We start from the raw sequence: 22,700 nt of genomic DNA, 5'->3' as shown, positions 1-22,700 counted from the left end.
GTTACTGCCTGACAGCGTTTACTGTAAGTGGGAGTCAGCGGCAGAGTGCTGTGAGCCGGGGGACCCTATATGATGATTGTTTTGCCACATTACAAAATGTACTTACTGTGTTCCGGTGTGTGAACATTTAAAGTCAGCGTGAAATCAAAATTGGCCCCATTTGCTTTCATAATGCACATTCTTTATGACTTACCTTTTCCGCTGACATTGCTTAGGCAGTGTGGGCAGTTGGATAATGTTAAATGATAGTCAAATAGCTATTCAGACATTTGTTTATTTTAGCACCTTCAGTTCAGCCCTATTCCTGTATGTGCATTTTAAGGGGAAAAAGGAGCTTGTCACTGGAGCAGAACATTTATTCATGTACCTTATTTACTTCAAAAAGTTTGATTTTAATGCGGTGCACTAATATGCAACTTTTAGGGGTAGATAAGGTGCAAAGTGTCCCTTTTAAGAGTACTGCCCCATAGACTAGCACTCCTTAAGGTAACTTTTTCTTTTTTTTTTTTTTTTTTTTTTTTGACAGTGTAATGACCACTTTTTAAAAGTGTAAATCTGGTCACGCTTCACATTTTTCCACTTATCAAATATCCTGTTTCACTCAAAAATGCGTCACATTATTTAAGTAAAGTGGTTTTTCAACTGCAATCCGCATTGATTTTTTTAAAGTACAAAAGATATGAATAGGTCATTCGCTATTTGACTTTGAGTGAAAACGGGAGAGTTTCTGCTCCATAAAGGCAGATTAGATTTAAAGCTCACATTCAGAGCAGATCAAGCATGGCTCAGCCTGTAGTGAGAATGAAATGTAAACCTAGATGGGATCTCAGTCAACCAGGACAAAATTCACAGGTTAAAAATGAATTTCAATTGGACAAAACAGAGCTGTGGAATAGTGATATGATATTAAAACTGAAGGGCTTGCTTGAATCTATAGACCCATCATGTCATTAATTTGTGATTGAGTAAGTTGATTTTATGACCTGTTTAATTGCAGCCTTGTAGATAGTCACCTTGTCAAGTTCACAAGCTTTATTACCACGGTAATGGCATCAGACTGCTGCAGGTAATTATTATTTCCTCTCTCTTTGTCTCCCTCCTTTGCTCTAATTTCTCTCCCTCTCTAAGCTGAGACATAACCAGCTCAGGTGGCTAGGTTACCCTTTTGGATAGTTACCAGTGTGTACATGATTGGTGTATTGAGTTCAGGCCTGAGATTGAATGCACTGACCCTCATCAAATGCAAACACTTTAATGGTTTCCTAAGCATACACCATATTTCTCAAGGTGGATGGTGATGTGCACAGCAGAAGAAGCTGCGCAAAGCACAAATAAGACCCGGTAATGCTCAAAGGTGATTTCGTGTCACTTTTAATTTGTGTGATAACAGCCACGTGAGACAACTTCAATGTATTTATTACCTTTTCTTTTCGTATGCCCGGGCCCTTGCGAAAACTAAAATGTCCACATTGAAAATTCAGGATTCAAAATCTAATTTCAACTTGAAAATGTAGTTTAGGGGTTCTGCGCTATTTTTAGGTCACTAATCAAATAAGAACATTTGTGACACTCATCATGCGAGTCTTTGCACAGATGGTTCAGATGCTCTTTTTCCATTCCTGCCCTTTAGATAATGGAGGATGCGACGATCAGAATTATCGTTTATGCAGTTGATGCATCTTGAGCGCTACTGTCATCAAGGTCATAGGGGGACAATTCTTCTTTAATTTTTTCATTATTTATATACATTTTATTTTATGGATTTATTTTAAGGTGTAATGTGAATGAATATGTTTTGAAGTTTAAGGTAAACAAAATTATTGTTAACCTTACACAATAATCTTACAGACCCCAAACTAAATATTCCTCAAAATATAATAATATAAAAATTATAATTTAATATAATAAATGGTTTTTGAACTTTTCATTCTTTCAAAAAACTCCACAAAATCATGGCTTACAGGTCATTTTGAAGTGTCTTAACATTTTTTTATTATATGATATCACAATAATAATTTTTATGAGAGAGTATGAGAGACAAAAACAAACCAAAAAATCTTACAGACCCCAAAACTTCACAAAAAAACCCCAATGTTGTTCTAAATTCCTTTGCTCTGTGAATATTTTGCAGTGTTATTTTTATTTCTGCTTGAGGTAACAGCTCTTTAACACAGGTTTCCTTTGCATGTGTTAATTTTTTTAATTTGGTTTGATGGCGATGCCTCAGAGACATGATATTTGTGAGTAGAGAGTAAAAGAGAGATGGGGGAGGGGAGCGAGAAAGAGAGCAGCCACATTATCCATAATCCAGTCACAGCTGTCTGCGGTTTGGCGACACCGCTACAGCAGGTCCCTGCTAATAGCTCTATATTTCATAGCGGAAAACGCCCTGCCACAACCCACTTGATGTACGACAATGTCTTCGTTTCACCCACAACCTCCCCACTATTCCAACCCTTTTCTCACGCGCTTACTGTCCTCTCTCTCAAACTCACGTTCTCTCTCTCTCTCTCTTTCTCTCTCGTCTTTGTCTTGCTCTGCAGTTTGATAAAGCATATGCCTACAGCGTCCGCCACATGTTTGGGAAGGAAGGCAAGCGCACTGACTACACCCCCTACAGTTGCATGAAGGTGATTTTGTCAAACCCACCCAGCCAAGGCGACTACCACGGTGAGTCATACTGAGCCAGACTGTTGGTTTTAAATGCGATCGGTTCCCCCGAGGCCCGTCTTTAGTTCTGTAACGAAGAGAATTAAAAGACTGCTTAGTACGCAGGTGGTCTTGAATTAGCTGTAAAAAAAAAAAAAAATGCAAGTTCACGCAGCCTAATTGATAACACCTGCTTTTCGCAATTCACATAATGGACAAAATGCATCCAAAAGTGAGCATCACTATGTCTTGCTCACTATGAAGGCCAAAAAGCTTAAGGTTGTATATACACTTAAGAGTGGAGGAAATGACTGTCTTACGTGCTTCAATAGTGCTTCAAAAATATACACATCTTTGGTACTTTGTTGAAATGAAATATATTAATAACATAGCATGAGCATTCGTTTACAGCTGGTTTGACAGTGTTTGCATGATGTCTTTTTTTAAATGAGGTCAAATCTAGTCTTATTTCATTGTGGCATTGTTTGAAATGAAAAATAGAAGACCAATTTGCAGTTATTTAAATGAAACCCAAATGAATATAAATTTTATGTATTTTATTTGCAATATTTCGCATTTGAATGGATGCAGCAATTTCTATTAAGCTCTATTTACAAGCTAATGTTTGACAGTGTTATGTATTTTAATACAATAACTTGAGCAACATATTAATCATATTTTTTTGCTGGACCCTACACATCTTGCAAGTTAGGTGCTGTGTGTTATTTTTTCCTGTTAATATTGAGGCTAATCTAGTCTTATTTCATTGTGGCATTGTTTGAAATGAAAATAGAAGACCAATTTGCAGTTATTTAAATGAAACCCAAATGGGAATATGTAAATTTTATTTATTTTATTTTATTTTATTAGCGCTATTTGTTCGCTTTAAGTAAAATCTAACAAGTAAAATGGCAAGATATGAGACTTATAATGCATTATAATTGAGAAATATAATTCATTGTAACTTAAGTGTATGAATCCTGTTCATTGTGTGTTATAAATGATCATACTTTATAGCTATAACCACAAAAAAGTAAATAATATAAAATATTACAAACAGTTCTTATGAATATTTATGAGATTATATATATTATATAGTCATTATAATGCCTTAAGAATACCCTTAGCCTGTATTTATAATACAGTATTCATAGAAAATGTTAGCAAGAGTTCTAATAAATCATCCAAAAATGTTGAAAAAATATTTTGTTTCCACCAAAATATTAAGCAGCACAACCTTTAACATTGATTATAGTAAGAAATGTTTTTTGAGCAGCAAATCAGCATATAAAATGTTTTCTGAATGATCATGGAATATTAGAGACTGAAGTAGTAATGCATCACAGGAATCAATTACATTTCAAATGTATTCAAATTAAAAGATTATTTTGAATTGTGATCTCACAATATTACTGATTTTGCTCAAATAAAATTGAGTCTACTTTCAAAACCAAAAATACTATATATGTTTTGTGTGTTATTAAAGTACAGAATTAGGTTATTTGCCATCTATCTAACTTAGGCTACTGTTGTACATTTTAAGTATTCTTTTGAGATTTTGGCCAAGTGTTTCAAACAGCAAGAAAATCTAAGCTCCCATGAAGCTATAATAAATGTTAAAGCCTGTAACCTGTAAAAGTTGAAGAAAGCCTATAATATGTTGCACTTGTCAAAATTCACTGGTAAAAAAACTCGATCTGAGCTTGATTTTCATAATGTTAGATGCAATAGCCTACCAGCACTGACAATATTTTTTTTCTCTCTCCGTATTTCATTGTTTTATTTATCACCCCCAACCCCCCACCACCACTGGTTTTCTATTAATTCCTACATGCAATAATACAGACTTTCCTGCTGAAAGTCTTTAGATGCATGATTTTAATTGAGGGTTTTGAAATACCTGTAAAGATCTTAAATTTCCCCTTTTTTCCAAACATAACTGCTAATACAACCCCACTCCCCACCCGCCCACCCGGTGTACCTTGATCATAATGGCAATCTTTCTTTGTTGAAGTGGCCATCATAAAGTATGTACCCTTCACAAACAGCCTTGTGCAAGAGCACTTACATTTAGTCGCTCACTTTTGCTTGGAAACACGATCCCACACGTAGTACCCCTTTCCACAGTGGCCTTCAATGCACAAGAAAAAATGCATGGGGCATGTTCCAACTCTCCTGTAGGACATATTTCAGACTGGTTTGAACTGCTTGTAAACCCATTTTCCCCTTCTCTTCGTCTTCTTCACAGGGTGCCCATTCCGCCACAGTGACCCGGAGCTGTTGAAACAGAAGCTGCAAAACTATAAAGTCTCCCCTAGTGGGATCAATCAGGTTTGTCCGACGACTAGCACACACTTGACCAGGTTCAGCACTATGCGTGTAAAGGGCTTTTTAAAACTTAACTTGGCGTCCATTAAAATGATTTGCACAAATTCACCTCTTCATGACCATAGACCAAACAAAATCTTCAAAATAATGAGTAGAAAGGACATTAACTTGACAATTAAAATGATACGATTGTATCGTAATCATACAAAGGTGGCGTGATTCATTTTTAACAAGGCATCCCTGAAAGCCCCATCCTGCAGTACTTTTGGAATATTAATGAATCTGCTGCACTTCTGGAATATTAATGTCAAAAAGAAATAACGCTCTGGATTCTCCAGTGTAATGACAACTTCAGCTCTGTGTTGATTACTTTGACCTTTGCTGTATCTAGTGATTTGATGCGTTCTTTAAAGTACTCTTAAAAGTCATTTCAGCTGATTTTCTTTCTCACATATTAAAGTAGCTGCAACTGGCCATGCAGTGAAATGAGACGCTCCAGCCTTGCTGTAATGTTCTCCTGGAGTTTAATCCTTTGACGCTAATGCAATTAACGGTCTGGTTTTAATAAGGCCATTAAGTTCAATGTTAAAAGGGTCTTAAAAGAATATATATATATATATATATATATATATATATATATATATATATATATATATATATATATATATATATATATGTATATATATTAGATATATTTATAAGATAAAGATCAATCTTGTGTACTATCTATCTGTGACTTCTAACTGATATAGGTGAAGCTAACTATTTAAAAAAATATATATAAAATATATTTTAAAAATATTTATATATTGTCTCAATGTACTTGGTACTTAATGTTGCACATAATATTGGAAGATGTACATATGTGAACCTGGACCACACAACCAGTCATAAGTGTAAATTTTTCTAATTTTATACATCATCTCAAAGCTAAATAAATTAGCTTTACATTGATGTATGGTTTGTTAGGATAGACCAAAGTCTTTAAGACAAGTCATGTCACTAGAAATCACTGATGAAATCTGACAACAGCTGTCTAATAGTTGTTGTTTCTTTTGCTGAAGTAGCATTATAAAAAGTTTACTTCTCAGGCAAGATCAGCCAGTGTGCATGTGCAGTCCTAGACGCATGTATCAGAACACTGACTTTTTCTATAGCAACCAGAACTTATAATGGCAGACGTGGTGTCAAGCTGGTTTTATTCGGAAGGTGGGTCTTTCTAAAATTGATGTTGAATTTATCCCCATTCAAAAAAGTGACAAGTCTTGGGTATTGTATAGTCTTTGATATTACTAATCAAAAGTTTATATATTTGTGGTGGGAAAATGTACAAAATATCATCATGCAACATGATCTTTGCTTAATGTCTTAATCATTTTTGGCATAAAAAAAAATCGAATTTTCACCCATACAATGTATTTTTGGCTTTTCCTACTAATATACCCCAGCGACTTGAGGCTAGTTTTGTGTTCCAGGGTCACAAATAATTTAGAAATAATGCTTTTGTTGTAAAAAGCATATAGTTTGAAGTTCATAAAAATATTAGCTTGTTCCAACTGTAAGGTGTGCTGATTTTTTTTTTTTCCCCACTCGCAAGCCTCGTCTACTACCACCCATCGTGTGGTTGAGGGAAATGGCTGATGGCTGCCTAATGCAGTCCGACATGCCAGCCCAAGGGTAGCACATTTCCAATCCAATTAAATTCATAATTTCATTGGAGACCCCAAGCAGTGTCCTTATACACTCTCAGTGTTCAGAGTCTTAGACCTGTGGGCGTGTGAAGCAACAGCTTGATGTTCACCCCAGGAGCTCTCGCAGCACGTGGCCATCTCGCCGCAGCGCCAGCCCAGTGCGCTGGATAATTAAAAACCTCAGAAAATGTAAAAAGCCCGGGTAGTAGGGGTGATTAAAATGCAGAACGTCAACCTTCTCAGTCAACCTGTCTATTGACAAAGTGACATTACAGTCAAAAGGGCGAGACTCCAGTCTGGAAAAAGAACTGCTGTAGAAAAGTGAGCTCACCTCTCTCTCTCACTAGCTCTTAGAGCATGTCACAGCGTGACTCTTACCTTAGGAAGTGCAGATTAAAGGATCGCATGCTTGGTTCGCAGTTCAAACACTGGAAGAAGAAGCGAGAACATGTAGACTCACACGTATCATGCATGTTACTGATTTAATCCCAACATTTTTCACGCCACCAGTAAATACTTTAGCATCCCCTGAAATTATAGTCATATGCTGCTCCCGTCTGTTTACTTTTTAAGTTATTAAGCCACAGATATAATAAAGAACTCGAAACAAAGCCAATTTGTGCCCGCTGTTGCATAGAAATAATTAGCTTACTTTTTATTGTCAGGATAGATGCTATCTTACGTAAGCATCAAATATTGGATTAATTTGAAGTGTGATGATTACCTAAGTAGGTTGCAAGGCTAAATATCGGTGACATATTGAATATTCATGTTATATTAACAGAGATTTTGGTTTTAGCAGCATCATAACTGTTGCAGATTCAGTCTGCTTTTTTGACAGTTAAGCTTCTTTACAAGAATGTCATTTTCTAGTTTTTGATCATTCCTTGATAGTGTGTAAGGTGACTGATTTTGACAGATTTTAACTTCAGTGGGGTAGTTTGTAAGTGGCAAAACCTTTATGTGAATCAGTTCATTGAACCCATTCAAAGCTCAGCAGCAAGGGGCATATCGACCCCCAACCCCTTTTTGAAATAGCCAATAGCATTTTGTTTTTATCTGTTCGGCCAAGACCGATTGAGCTCGGTAAAGCTGCATTTGTCAGTCCCAGTCTAATAGATTACCCCTTGATTCAATATGAATCTCTCAGTAAAACAGAGATGTGATTTATAGTCATATTCATAATTATATAATCATATCATACTTTGATTAACCGACATCACAGCAACTGGATTATTAGGTTATTTGGCTGCTATTACTTTAAGAGCTGCTGCTGCTGAACATGACACAGATCTGATGTACATGCTTGTAGTTTCATTCGCACCTTAATAATGTGTGTATGCGTGTATGCGTGTATGTGTGTGTGTGTGTGTGTGTGTGTATATATATATATATATATATATATATATTGTGACGAGTCGGCTGCCCTCCTCTTTATCGTCACCATCACCCCGTCCTTTATTCGCCGCTCTTCACCAGGCTCCCGACGGGAGTGGGTGTGTTCGAGAGAGAGGCGTGGTATCGGCCAGGTCTGGCGGCGTGTGACGAGGCACACCTGAAGGGATTTAGCCTTGTCACCGCCGGGCCGTTAAATGCCCTGCGCGCCTCTCCTCGGGAGACCGGTCTCTTCCCCCCGTGCATGCACGCTGGTGTCCTCGTGGGTCCAGGAAGGGTGCACGATGGACCTCACCCCGCCGTCCGAGAACACAGAGCTCATCCCACTCTGCCGCCCGAGCAACGGCGACGGAGACGCCGCGAAGAAGCCGCGCCCCCGCGCCCGGACCAGAAAAAGGGGCGCGTGCGACCGCCGGACTCCGCCCCTTACCTGGACCCTTCCCCCCTGGAACACGGCCTCAACCTTCACTTTCCCCGCGGCACGACGAGGACACCAGATCCCCCTTTTATTTGGACACTTTTCCTCTGGACACTTTATTTTGTTTTATTTTGATTTTGTTAATAAAAAGCCTCTCCGAGGCCTGACGCCACGCCCACTGTGTCTGTCGTTGGCTCCTCCCGCCACAGTGGTGGAGAATGCGGGCAAGGCGGAGCTTAGACGGCACAGTTGGGCAACGCCTGATGACATCATCCTCTCGCTGGTATCCATGCCGGACGGAGGAACAACGGAGACTCGCTCCCAGCCACCAGGAAGGGTAAGTGACGCCTGCGTTTACTGTCATTTACCCGGTGGCTGGTTGAGCATTCCGACTAATTCCCGGTTTCTCTGTCCCGGTGCGAGAGGGGAGTTGCCCGGAGAGGAATCCCTGCCCCGCCCACTCCGACCGCTGGAGCCTGGTTGAGGAAGGTAGCACTCCTGCGTGGCGGCGCACCGCCTGACGGGTTGACGCTTGGGGAGGGGAATGTGACGAGTCGGCTGCCCCTCCTCTTTATCGTCACCATCACCCCGTCCTTTATTCGCCGCCCTTCACCAGGCTCCCGACGGGAGTGGGTGTGTTCGAGAGAGGAGGGCGTGGTATCGCCAGGTCTGGCGGCGTGTGACGAGGCACACCTGAAGGGGATTTAGCCTTGTCACCGCCGCCGTTAAATGCCCTGCGCGCCTCTCCTCGGGAGACCGGTCTCTTCCCCCGTGCATGCACGCTGGTGTCCTCGTGGGTCCAGGAAGGGTGCACGATGGACCTCACCCCGCCGTCCGAGAACACAGAGCTCATCCCACTCTGCCGCCCGGAGCAACGAAGCGACGGAGACGCCGCGGAAGAAGCCGCCGCCCGCGCGCCCGGACCAGAAAAAGGGGAGCGTGTGCGACCGCCGGACTCCGCCCCTTACCTGGACCCTTCCCCCCTGGAACACGGCCTCAACCTTCACTTTCTCATGCGCACGACGAGGACACCAGATCCCCCTTTTATTTGGACACTTTTCCTCTGGACACTTTATTTTGTTTTATTTTGATTTTGTTAATAAAAAGCCTCTCCGAGGCCTGACGCCACGCCCACTGTGTCTGTCGTTGGCTCCTCCATACAATATATATATATATATATATATATATATATATATATATATATATATATATATATATATATATATATATATATACAGGAGAGATTATTTGAGATTAATCATAACGGGTAGCTAAATAGGCAAAAAGTATATTTAGATATTTAGGTGCCTGCAAAAATATATTTTTAAGAAACCCACACATCGCTACATCAAATGGCAAAGTGCACTGTTAATGTGTAATGCATGTTATTAGCTGTTCTTGGCGATGTTATCTGCGGGCAATATGTTAAACCAGTGATATTTATCTTGTTTTTCGCAGCACAGATTGAACACCTAGCTGGTGTCTTGCTGTATATTTTACCATTTCTTCCCAGTAGTGTTCGTCTCTGGAGCTTTGAGTTAGGTGTTGGATGGTGTTGGCTCTCACCTTTAAGCCCATGTATTATGCATTTCAGCTCTTGCCGATGCTAGCTGAGGTGGAATGCCATACTTTACCACAGGGAATACATGGTGTTAAAAGCATCACCTGAGGGGAGGTCTGAGCAAAAAAGAAAAGGAAAGAAGTAGAATGTGTAACCACTTCTCCTTCTCCCTTTGATGGTATTTTGCTGCTGTCTCTCACCTGAAACCTCATAAACGCGTGCCGTGTCAGCAGAAGTAGCACAATGGATTGTTAACAGCGGTATTCATCTTTATTGCTCATCAAAGACTGCTTGGATATTGATTTGACATTCTGGTCCCCTTTACACCTTCCATTAACATGCATTGTCAGCGAACAGCTTGTAGTTGGGTGTCACGTGACCACATTAAAATACTTTCAGTTTCATTGTGTTTGGATTCAGAGGTGGTCAGGCCATATTTTTCTGTGAAACATAAATAATAATGTATTCGTGTTACATTCGTGTATTGCATTCTAACTAGTAATATGTAATACGGACACTGTTTGCACTACACATAATCATTATGTCACTTCGATGGGGTTGGTTATATGTTTTCTGTCAGGCTAAATTTTTATCTCGTTCTAGTGCTTGTTAATATACCATTGATATCACAAAAAGCAGGCGATGCCATAAAGCATTTGCATGTAGCGTTATGCATGTATGCAAGTAGCGTTTTCCACAGTCATGCTGGAGACATGAACGAAGGTGTAAATGAAATTTTATTAACAGAACATTCAGTACATGTTAATAGCAAGTATAAGGTGGCATTGACATCTGAATCATTTTGCCATTTGTGGAGCCAAGAAGTGTTGTTGGTAACACTTTAAAAATAGGTAACACTTGTTAACTACTAACTACACCTTTTCCTTCAATAAATTCTTAATTTGCTACTTATTAATAGTTATTGTGGTAGTTGTTAAGTTTAGGTATCGGGTATTAATATGTATGCTAATAAGCTAGGTGAAACCGTAAAATAAGTTTTTTCTGTGTTGTCTTTAGTCATTTACACAGATACCTTTTTAGAACATGCATGTAAACATATTAAATGATGAAGAACATATTACTCTCGTTCGTTATCACTCTCACTCTTTTCCTATTCCTTTCTCGCATCCTTTCCCCTCTCTCTTTCACAGATTCTGGAGCTGGTCAAGGGAATGCACTATCAGCTGGCCTGCCAGAAGTACTTTGAGCTGACACACAATGTAAGGATGCTTTTCATTTTGGCCTGCTGTAATTGGGCCTGCTTTTGTCAGCTCAGGGACAGCCCTGCAAAGTCTTTACAGAGCCTGACCATTGTAGTCACATCTGCCATTAGCTTAAAATCCAATAGAATCTGAATGTATTTTGTATAGTGCTTTAAATTCATTAACCCTCTGACACACGGTGTGTGTGTGCGTGCGCGCTACAAGGACAGATAGTTTTTAACCATTCATGAGAAACGTGGGTGATTAAATTTGGCTCTTAGCCGTAATTCTGTATGACTGTCCCAAATGGCGCTCTTGATGTGAATTTGACTTAAGATGACCGTTGCTTGTGTCACTGAAGTCCACGGACCCGTAGGGTGTCGCATTTGACATTTGAGGTCTTAGGGTGGCATTTAGGACAGGGCCTTTATGTCATAGTGTTGTTTTATTTATAACATCAATTCAGCATGGCTGACGGAAGTGGTAATGAATCAAGTAGTGCATCTCTGGAATATCTGCATTTTATTCCACTGGACAGATGTGTAACTCTTTCGGAAACAGTTAAAGGTTAGGAATATATATATATATATATATATATATATATATATATATATATATATATATATATATATATATATATATATATATATATATATATATATATATATATATATGTATATATAATATTTGGAAGTAACAAGAGACATTACATTTTTCTGATTTAATAAATCATGCATCAAAGCCTTCAATACGCGTACAACATTTAACATTTAAAGCTTCTGTGGTGAAGACTACATCAGCAGTGTCCATTCTAGGTCATTAATATTTTCAAAGCATGTTTAAGGCTAATATTATCGTATATAATATATACATATATTGTAGGGCAAGTGAGCACAAACTCTTATTAAATGATAAATGTGCTGGACCTTTTTTTTTTTTTTTCTATTTGGATTGCCCTTTGAGATCGGACTTTTCAAGGGCTTCGCGGTTTCAATATGCTTTCTTTTGACAGGAGCATAATAGCACTGGATTTGTGTCAGAACTGGTTGAGAAAGCAAATGATTACAGCTCTATTTAAATGGCTATCTAATGGATTTCATCTGATTCCTCCTTCGTGTTTTTATAGTGGAGGGGGATGGATGTGACTCCGGCAGCAACTTTTTCCATTTTTTTGGAGAGGAGAGAAATATTTTAGCGCGATGTCAGTCAAGATTACCGGTGTGACACCTGTGCCCTGTCCCTCTGCTAAAAACGTAGCCCAGCTGACAGCTTGAGAATGAAAATGTGCACACACCAACTCCACGCAAACGTGTGCTATCTGCTAGGTGACAGGTTAATATGAAGAGGGGGGAAAGACGGTCTTGGATATGAAAGAGATTGGTAAACCTTTCAGATGTTTGTCAGCAGTGCTAGATGGAATTTAAACAGGGAGGCTTTAGTAACAAGTAAACTCATGAGATTTATTTCACAATATACCAGAAACCTGTAAATCAGAACTACTTGCATTGCTGAATGCAAAATAATCTTTTTTTTATTTGTAATTAATTGACTTGGCAAATTCATAGTAAAAGTCATAGTAAAAGAATGTGTATTTAAAAGAATTCACATTAGGTTATTAGATGTTTTATACATTTTTACGTATTATTTACTACTTAATTATTTGTTAATTTACTCATTTTAATTTGTCTTCTTATTTTAGTTTTCTGTAGCATTATTAACTTATTATTATTATTATTATTATTATCATTATTTATTTGTTTGTTTCTTTATTTATAAACTTTTTTGTATTTGTGTTTTTCTCTCTTTGTTTTTTTTTTACTTTTAGTATTTTAGGGCTGCTAAAGTAAAAAAAAAAAAATTAAAATTCAAAGGTATAAGATTGCATTTATTTGATCAGAAATACAGTAAAATACAGTAATCGTGAAAATAGTTTTTGCAATTTAAAGCATATATTTTGAAATAGAAATCTTTTGTATATAGTATAAATGTCTTTATTCACACCGATCGATTGAATGCAAATTTAGTAAAAATATTTATGTAAAAAAACCTTATGCCCTTAAATGTTTCAACAATGATAAACTGAAGTTAATGAGAGAGTCGAAAAGCTATTTTTTTGATTTTCCTCAGTTATATTGTTTTAATTATTATTTGAATCGGAGTTGATTAGTTTTAGTTTTCCTTATCACTTCATCGTAAAAGTCTCACACACATCTCCATAAGCACTTTAGATCATATATACTGCTGTTCTTGCTGTTGTTGATGCTTTAGCTCAATGTCAAGATAAGTAAATCAAATAGCGTGTGTATAAATTTCTAATCTCTTGCACGTCTAGATTTATTCCCTCAATAAGAAAGGTTTATAACAGTGTGTTGTGTCTGCGCCTCCCCTCTTTTAATGCCGTAATGCACTGAAAGTGTCATTGATAGGATATAATGGCTTTTAATGGCTCCCGGTGAAACGCCAGCGCCTTTGCAGTCCAAGGGCATCATTTAGCTCGTGGCCCCGGGGCGCTCGGGACTGGGGTCATTGCTGATGACTAATAGCCCCGAGCCAAACAGAGCGAACGGCTTATGATGCGGGAAAATGAATAAGACGGCTTCCCTGATGAACAGCCTGCAATAACAGGATTTGAAAGATAAACTGCCCCCTCCCTCCTACCAGGCCCAATGAAAATCACATCTCTGAAATTCATGACTCATATTTTAGGGTAGGTGAATGAAGAAACCCCCGACGTTAACAGGCACAATAAAACATTCTTGTTGGAGCATCGGTGGATCCGCTCCACCTCGTCTGATACGGGCCGGAGAAACCATCTTGGCCGCAAAAACACGCTTGTTGGATTCGGGCGTAGGAGACTTTAATCACTGCCGTATGCGCCCTCCGCTTTCACGTCCGCGACACATAACAAATAGACGCTCGCATTCCTCCCTCCCTGGCAGCATTTATTTAAAGGTCAAAATGTAATACTTCTCTGATGAAATATTTACACAACCACAATAAATCAAACAATAGAGAGAATAATGAAAAGGAGGAGGGAAGCCGAGAGAGGCGGAGCTCGGAAGGAGGCGAGCTTGTTGCGCGTCCGCCGGATTGATCAGTCTCTAGGCCTCGGCTGGGATTGTTTCATGTTTATGCATATTTCATTTGGTGCAGAGTCGCCTGGCGAGGGTAGTCCACTGTAATGTGTTAACTCTGAGATGAATCCGTGTAATGGATCTTTCTGTCCACAGCTTAACTACCGCAGGGACCCCGCACACTCGATTCGGAGAGATGGGTTTGAAAGTTTGATTCATGAGGAGTATCAGGGGCGTGCTGTGATTGAAGCATAATTAAACAGCCATATCCTCTGCACTTAGAAACAAATGGATTGCGCGGCATCCTGAATGCGATGCAGCTTTCGGGAATCCATCAGCAAGAGGCTCTGCCATAGACGAGGCTGAAAGACGGGAGCAATCGCGTACCTGAAAATCTCTTTGTTGCCTGGTTCAGTGCCGTTATTAGAACATGGATTCATTAATAAAAGCGCACCTTTTAAATGCAAGTACAGTCATTCGTTTAGCGAGCTTGTTTTGTTTGTTTCAGGTCGAGGATGCTGGGTTTTCTCTCAATCATCCTAACCAGTACTTCACTGAGAGTCAGAGGTTTCTCACCGGAGGCCTGGACATCAAGAAAGAAGTCGATATGTCGCAAAGAAACCAAGAAAATCCTGCCAACGTGACCCGTCCGTCTCAGGCAAACTCCAAACAGGGTCATGAGGAGATGGGGGATTTAGATTCCTTCTTCCAGGATGAATGAATTTGTAGAAATTAAATCAAATTTGAATTGAATAGACCATATAAGGCCCATACTATAGGTTCTTTGTACTTGATCGTAATTGTTTTTTCAATATTGGAAAGATTTCATCTATCTTTTTCAAACAACCTATTTTATAAAATTGATAAAATAAAAATATTTGTGTTTTATAAAAGCTTTTTTATTTGTTTATTATACCTATAAAGCAACAATCTGTTGATCATCTGTTAAATCTCTTTGGTTTCCAGTGGTACAGTGATGTTTTTTCACAAACTAACCATTCAAAAGTGTAGAGTCAGTAATATATATATATATATATATATATATATATATATATATATATATATATATATATATATATATATATATATATATATATATATATATATATATATATATATATATATTTCATTAATTAAGGATGTGTTAAATTGATCAAAACTGATAGTAAACTTGTTTATAATATTACAAAAGACTGTCGTTCTTCATTCTATTTGTGACAAATTCTGAAAGAAATTATCATAAATTCCACAAAAAATGTTCATCTTTAATAAAGAAATGTTTCTAATCAGCATATTAGAATGATTACAGTAGTATCGTCTGACGGTAAAAACCTGCTGAAAATTCAGCTTGGCAAAGAAATATAAATGACATTTTAACAGTTGCTTTAAATTGTGATCATATTTCACAATAAGCAGTAAAATTTTTAACTTTAGTGAATTTCAAATGGTACCAAATGTATGTCGCCTAAAATAAATGTAATTGATGCTCTTCTCCAAAGGGACTTTTGGTATTGAAGCTTTTCCATTTCCAGAGAATTCAACCCATGACCTTGGTGGTGCTAGTGCCATGCCGTACCAGATTGATGTAGATTGACAAAAGTATACAGGAGGCTGTGAGGATATGCTGCATTTGATCGTCTCTGCGGAAAATAAAAACAATACAGTAGGCGGTTAAGATGAGGTGGGCGACATTTAGATGCCAAATACTTTGAGTTTTTCAGGCTGAACCAGCTGCACTTTTCTCATTTAACTGACAAATCTGAAAGTAAAATGGATTATTTTGGAAATGAAAAAACCTTGATTTCTCTTTCTTGCTCATCATGCTGGAGGAAGAAGTAAAGCAGAGTCATATTCAATTACAGCCTCAAGGACAAGAAGGATGTTGATTTTGGCCTCACAGGAGGTGCTTTCCATTCAGCCCTCACATTAAAGCTATCTGTAAACCCTTCATCCTCACTTCTGACTCTTAAACATAATTGCGCTTGAAATGAACATTTATTTTGAATGTCAAGCATCATTAAGTGGAGCAGCATTTGTTCTTTGTATGCCACAAATGTTATTTCATTGCTATTCAGTGTCGCATTGTTTTCTTCTGAAAACGTCCTTGAACACAGTAATGTGCCCTTTGCATGATCAAAATCCTCCTCCTAGGTTTGCCTTACTTCTCACTCCCTCCGTAATGGTTTAGTTCTTGCCTTCTCTTCCTTACTCTGTACCCTGGACAAGCCAACATGCTAAATTTAGAGGCAATTAGAGGCACAGTGGAGTTAGACCTGCATTGTGAATGCAAATGCGTCCCCTTGGTAGGGCATAGACAAGTAATAGTACCATTAAGGGACAAATTTAATGAATGTTCTTACCTTTGACTGTGCATATGGTTTCAGCACAATTGTTATTCTCCAAATGTGTGCGCACTTTGTAAATTTTGGTTGTTATATACGAATCACTAAAACATCCTACCTTTTTTCATGGCATGCGCTTTTCAGCAAAACCAAATACATACCAACAAGTATACGTCACTGCAGTTTCAAAAAGAAATTAGCACTAGATGCAGTGACCCCTTGTATTCCTTTTGCAGAGTTTCGGTTAATAAAACGTCATTTTCACACAATTACTTGAAGAATATAATGTTATGACTTTAAAACAATATTAATATGCTGGGATATTTGAAAACTGATGCTTTTGAATGTTAGCAACACGCATATCCAGCTATGTGTCTTTGGGTTTCATAGTCGTAGGTTTGTTCGGTAGCTCACGATGAACAGATGTTCTTGAGAGACAGAAGCTCTTGTTGGAATCCAGTGTAACTAAGGTTTTATAAGACAGTTCAGATCAGTTTAAAAGGAAGTTGAAATGGCACAGTTACGTCAACAAATGTATTTTTATATCGGTTTTGCATTTGTTAACGCTACATGTTAGGCTTAGATTGGATTTGGTATAGGGCATATTTGCAACATGACAGCATTGACTTTTAGTCCATGGTATTTTGATTTTGAACCGCCGCAAGACATACCAATAATGACGTAATAAAAATGTGCCGGGGTTCATGTATTAAAACCGTTTTAGCGCCACTCTGAATCTGCTGTCAATAACCCCGCTCTATTTCAGCCCAATGCTCCTTGACGTATAATGATCAATGCTATAACTTGAATTGATCCCTTTTCGTTTCGAATTGCAGGCGACACAAAAACTTTGTTGCTCCATTCATATTGTTGTCTTAAACAACCTTAATGATGTTGAATGGAGGAAGCAAAAGAAATTGCATTTCCATGCTTGATGACAGACTGACTGGATATGAGGTTCATTTTATATGACCCCGGGCCATAATGTTGGGCTATGAAGCATGTTGTGACAGTGGAGCGGTACTGCCGGCTGTGCTTCAATCCTTCACCACGTCACACTGGCGGAATTAAATTAGCTTTGGAGTTTAAAAATGGAGCTTGACAGACAAGGGATTAGTGCAAAATAATATGCATCTGGATATAAGCAGTGCACAGCTGGGGTATTGACAGCAAGAGACCTTCATGTTTTATATTTGGTGGAGCTAGACTGCGTTTGACAAAGCCCTCCCTACTTACACCAGTTCCCTGGTGCTGCTTTTAGCTTTGACGCACAAGCTTGCAGTCCTTTAGCCATGTTAAAGCAAGTTTGGACTAAATTCAAAATGTAATTCTGTTCATGTCTTGGAATTTGAATCGATCACAGGATTCAACAGTTACACAACAGAAAAATTTAATTAGTTCAAGTGTTGCAAAACCTAATAACATTAATTCTTACCCATTATGACAACTTATTTTCTGTTATTTAGTTTTTCACAGTTAATGCTGTCTCAACAATTTATAACAAAAAATAATACTTTTGCTACTAAATGTCCGCGTTCTATTCAGATAACTTGAATATTGACATCAAAATTTAATGTTAATATGAACATATTTTTGTATGGAAATAATTTTAACATTAAACAACTACTTTCAGTTTTTACCAATTTAATATATTCCTGCTAAATAAATAATTTTTCTTTACTGTTGTTTCTTAACATTTAGCGTACAGTGTTTATGGGAAATTTAGCAGGGTTTCTTAATTTTAATTGTGAATCCATGGTACACAACTGTTTTATGGAGCATATAGTCTGCACATATGCTTTTTGCTTCAATTGCTGTGGAAATGAGGTTAGGCTATGAAAGTGTGTTCGGCAGAGGAAGAGAGAGTCTAATGTATTCAATGACGTGCTCATCCATGCTTAAAATCGTTGATGCATTTTACCTATGTGCATATAGGCATCATTTCCGCCCATTTATCTTGGGGAAGTGAGATAAATGGGTTTTAGTCAATTTATGTGTATTTACTATAATGTAGTGTATAAAGTAAAACATAATTTTAATGCAAATTTCTTTAGAGGCGCAGTTTTATTCTTTTTTTTAAGTTAAGTATTTACACCAGTTGTCATTCATTTGGGAGCGTTAGCAATGAGACGTGCTGTATTTGATGGGAAAGTTTTTGTAAAGAGCTCTGCCCCGGTGGTTTATATAAAACATGACCTTGATGAGTTGAAGGGTGCAGAGCGTGTGGTCCTCCTTTGTGGGCACCAAGAGGTCTCATGCCACTGGATGGTAATTAGTTCCATTTGTCAGTCTTTCATGAGGTTAATATCAGAGAATGGCCAGCCTGAGACTGGGACAGATGCAGTTGGCTGCGTGGGGTAACAGAAGTACTTACCGTAGCTTTACACTTAATCAGTCCAATCTTCAACTAATGGTTTTGGGTTTTTTTTTTTTCATTTAAAGGGATAGTTCAAGCCAATATTAATATTGTAATTTTTTTATCACCCTCATGCCATTCCAAAGCTGTATAATTACTTTTCTGATTTGTGGAAACCAAAAGATTTTTATGTGTAATTCTGCAAATGCAGATTCTTCTCTTTTTTTTTTTTTAATTTCCCTAAGATATACTGACAGGGCTGATGTGACGTAAAAACTGGGAAGCATTTCTGTTCACCCGTTGTTGTTTTTTTTTTTTTTAAGTTTAGAGTTATTTAAATATTCATTCAGATTAGGCAGAATCTCATGTTGTGTTATATCGTTAGAAATGGCTTTTATTTTTCTGAAAACAACTTTTTTTCCTCCAGCCGAAGAACAACGTAATGAGTAAATCTTCTGTCTGTGCAGCTGTTTGCTTTGACCTCGTGACCACGAAGCCTCCAACTGTGGCTGCGTCGTTTAAAATATTATTTTGCATTCTCTCATTTTCATGGACAAAACCCTCTACGGTTTCCTAAGCTCTGTCAGCAGCAGCCTTCCTTATCTTGATGTGTAGGGCTCTTTGTGGTAGCTTTTATCGACTGGAAGTGTAATTTCTCCACCTCTAATCTTGCAGAAAGTAAGCTTGAAATGTCATAGATAAGCACTTTTTGGAACTTGTTTGTGGCCTAGAGGGAGTAATTTGGTATTCTCCAGCATTCCACCTTGGCGTAAGCAGTGTAAGAGATGAAGTATAAAGACCGGCATTCGTACAGAAGCGTTTTTGATTCGCTGTGCTTTAGCTGTGTTCAAATATAGGACATTCGGAAAAGGGTACAGCAGTTTATCATGTAAGTTTTTGTGTTTTTGTCTTTCGAAAGAACCCGTCCTAGATCTATGAATAATAAATATGGGTGTGTAAACATTTCTGGATTGGAATGGGCTGGGAGATATTTGGCCCTGTTTTCCTTATCTACAGTGTCTGGGTATGGAGGAGGGAAAAATGAACAAACAAAGAATTTCAGATGACAGATTCAGGCCCGTTTTCTCCCAATTACACTGGTGTATTTTCACAGCTAAATTGCTTTTACTGGTGCATGAAATTTATAGACGGATCCTGCCTTGTCGGAACTGAAGCCAAATATATCCATATACTGTAGTCTCTATATAGTGCTAGATTTGGGGGAAAAAAATCTATTACGCTGATTTGAAATATCCTGCAGCTACATCTGCACTCCACCTTGTACCTAATCTGTCTGGACAGTGACTAATTAGCACGGGCCTCCAGTGCATTTGCCGGTCTGGAATGAATCGTATGCATCCCGCTGATGTTCCTTCTCTTCCTGTGGTTCCCTGTAAATTTATTCACCTTTTCTCTGCTCAGAATCCATGCATAACAATAAGTGTGCTGTGAGTTGCATCTACTAATCTTTGGTTCTTTGACAGTTTGTCTCAATGTATGTGGGAGCTGGGAAGAGAAGTGTGCTGGTGTGTGCGCGTGTGTGTCAGGCAGCGGAGTGGAAGACTATTTGATCATGTCTTTGACAATGCCTGTGACAGTGACAGCCTGCACTGCTGGTGGAAAAGCCAGTCTGACTAGAGCCTCTGCCAGCAGTTGTGGTTGCTGGCGGTGGGGGTGGTGGGTTAGGCGTGCTGCTCTGATCTGCACAGCACATGGATGATGAGCCTGAGTCTCTGGAACAAGCTTAAATGTGTTGTAGCCCTTTCCTCGGCTAGAAGTCCTACCAAACATTGAGGCTGGGCATTAAAGGGCTGAAGGTTACATCTGAACCAACGTAGAGGCCTTGAACAAGTTGCAGCTACTGTGAGTCGTTCAGTTCAATACAATGGAACCAGGAAATGATTATGCTTCAGTCTATTTGCTCGTCTTTCCTTTCCTTTGTGAAGGGTTTTTGTGGTAAATTTTTGGGTGTATAATATAAATATATGTGACCCTTAAATCAATGGGGTACATTTGTGGCAATAGCCAAAAATACATTTTATGGGCCTAATTATGGGCCTTATTGAATTTCTTTTATGCCAAAAATCATATAATAGAGTATTAAGTAAAGTTCATGTTCCATGTAGATATTTTGTAAATAAATAAATAACAATACCACACACATATATATATATATATATATATATATATATATATATATATATATATATATATATATATATATATATATATATATATATATATATGAATATATATATATGTATATATATATGTATATATATATAATATGCATTGCTAAGAGCTTTATTTGGACAGCTTTAAATATTGTCAGTATTTCAATTTTTTTTGAACCCCCAGATTTTAAATAGCATCTCAGCCAAATATTGTCTCATTCTAACAAACCGTACATCAATGGAATTATTCAGCTTTCAGGTGATGCATAAATCAACATTTTTGAGATGAGATTGACACTTATGACGGGATTTGTGGTCCAGGGTCACATATATATTTATATATTCAAACTTGGCTTTGCAACAAGACATTGGAATAGTATTAGAACTCCTCTAAAGTCATTTTCACTACAATTGATAACTGAGACATAAAATGGTACTAGTGGCATTTGTATGCAACAAAAGAGAGTCAGTGCAGTGTGATATGAGAAACATGAAAGTAGTGCTGGTTGGATGCCTGCGTGAGAGGCGAGTATTATCTGACCAAACCAATTGCAGGAGAAAATGTAACTATTTTACAAGTTGGTCATTTCTTTTCAAATGTATACAATTGGATTTGTACAAAAACAAAAAAGTAAACATTTATCTTCTCTCCAAATCGACCAACAATTGAGGACAATAGAATATTTTCATATGCATGAAAGTCCACCCTTCATGTAGACTTTCTTGGTTATTTTTAGATTTTCTACACAGAAATCTTTAGAGGCAACAAAGAGCTGAAGGTTACATCTAAACCACTGTGGAGGCCTTGAGTCACAGCTATATCGAGTAAGTAACACAATCCAGTATGTAATGGAAATGATGTTGCAGTCTAGCTGCTCATCTTTTCTTCTTTAGAATAACTTAACTACTAGAGTATGACTAGACTTCCTGTTTCTGCACATAGCCTACTGAATCCTGCTTATTATATGATTACTTACCAAAGAAATGAATTTTTGGTAATATTGATTTGAGTTGAAATTATATCTGAAAGCTTCCGCTAAGAAAACAAAAGTCAATTACAAAATCTGATTTGCAACACTATGCTACAGTAAAATTAGCTACTACTGTAATTATATTACAGTAATGTTAACAATGAAATCAACCGTAATAGTGCTTGTATGCAATAAAAGCGACACTGCAGTGTGATGCAAGAAACATGAAGGTAGTGCTGAAATTTTGTAAGAAATTCATGCTTTATGTGGAAAATGTTTAATTTTTAGAAATACATTAGTGACGAAGGTCTTCTAAATCTAACCCTCTGTGGGGTATAAGCGTATTGTACGAAAGCTTGCAAATAAGTCTTTAAAACAAATTTGCTTAATCTTAAAAATTGTCCCAAATAGCTGTGAGAGGGTCAACATCAGACCGTAATTGTTCCACAGAGCTGTGTAATAAAGAGACAATATCAAAGTAAAAATCCAAACTTGCCAGCTACGTGACTACAGTGGAGTAGTTTAAATTACACGCTCTT

General features: G+C 37.9%; 1 protein-coding gene across 1 annotated transcript in view; it reads left to right on the top strand.

The window, feature by feature from the left end:
- The window catches only part of prim2 (DNA primase subunit 2), a 54,427-nt gene extending 39,173 nt beyond the window's left edge, over positions 1-15,254 (top strand). Inside the window, exons 11-14 of the mRNA XM_043256396.1 lie at positions 2,544-2,670; positions 4,898-4,980; positions 11,194-11,262; positions 14,827-15,254. Of these exons, the coding sequence (XP_043112331.1) occupies positions 2,544-2,670; positions 4,898-4,980; positions 11,194-11,262; positions 14,827-15,039 (492 nt within the window). The 3' untranslated portion in view covers positions 15,040-15,254. The remainder of the gene's footprint in view (positions 1-2,543; positions 2,671-4,897; positions 4,981-11,193; positions 11,263-14,826) is intronic.
- Positions 15,255-22,700: the final 7,446 nt, after the last annotated feature.

The sequence above is a fragment of the Puntigrus tetrazona genome, chromosome 13 (assembly GCF_018831695.1).
Source record: "Puntigrus tetrazona isolate hp1 chromosome 13, ASM1883169v1, whole genome shotgun sequence".
NCBI lineage: Eukaryota > Metazoa > Chordata > Actinopteri > Cypriniformes > Cyprinidae > Puntigrus > Puntigrus tetrazona.
Note: the sequence above shows the minus strand (reverse complement) of the source record. Positions and strands in the feature narration are given on the sequence as shown.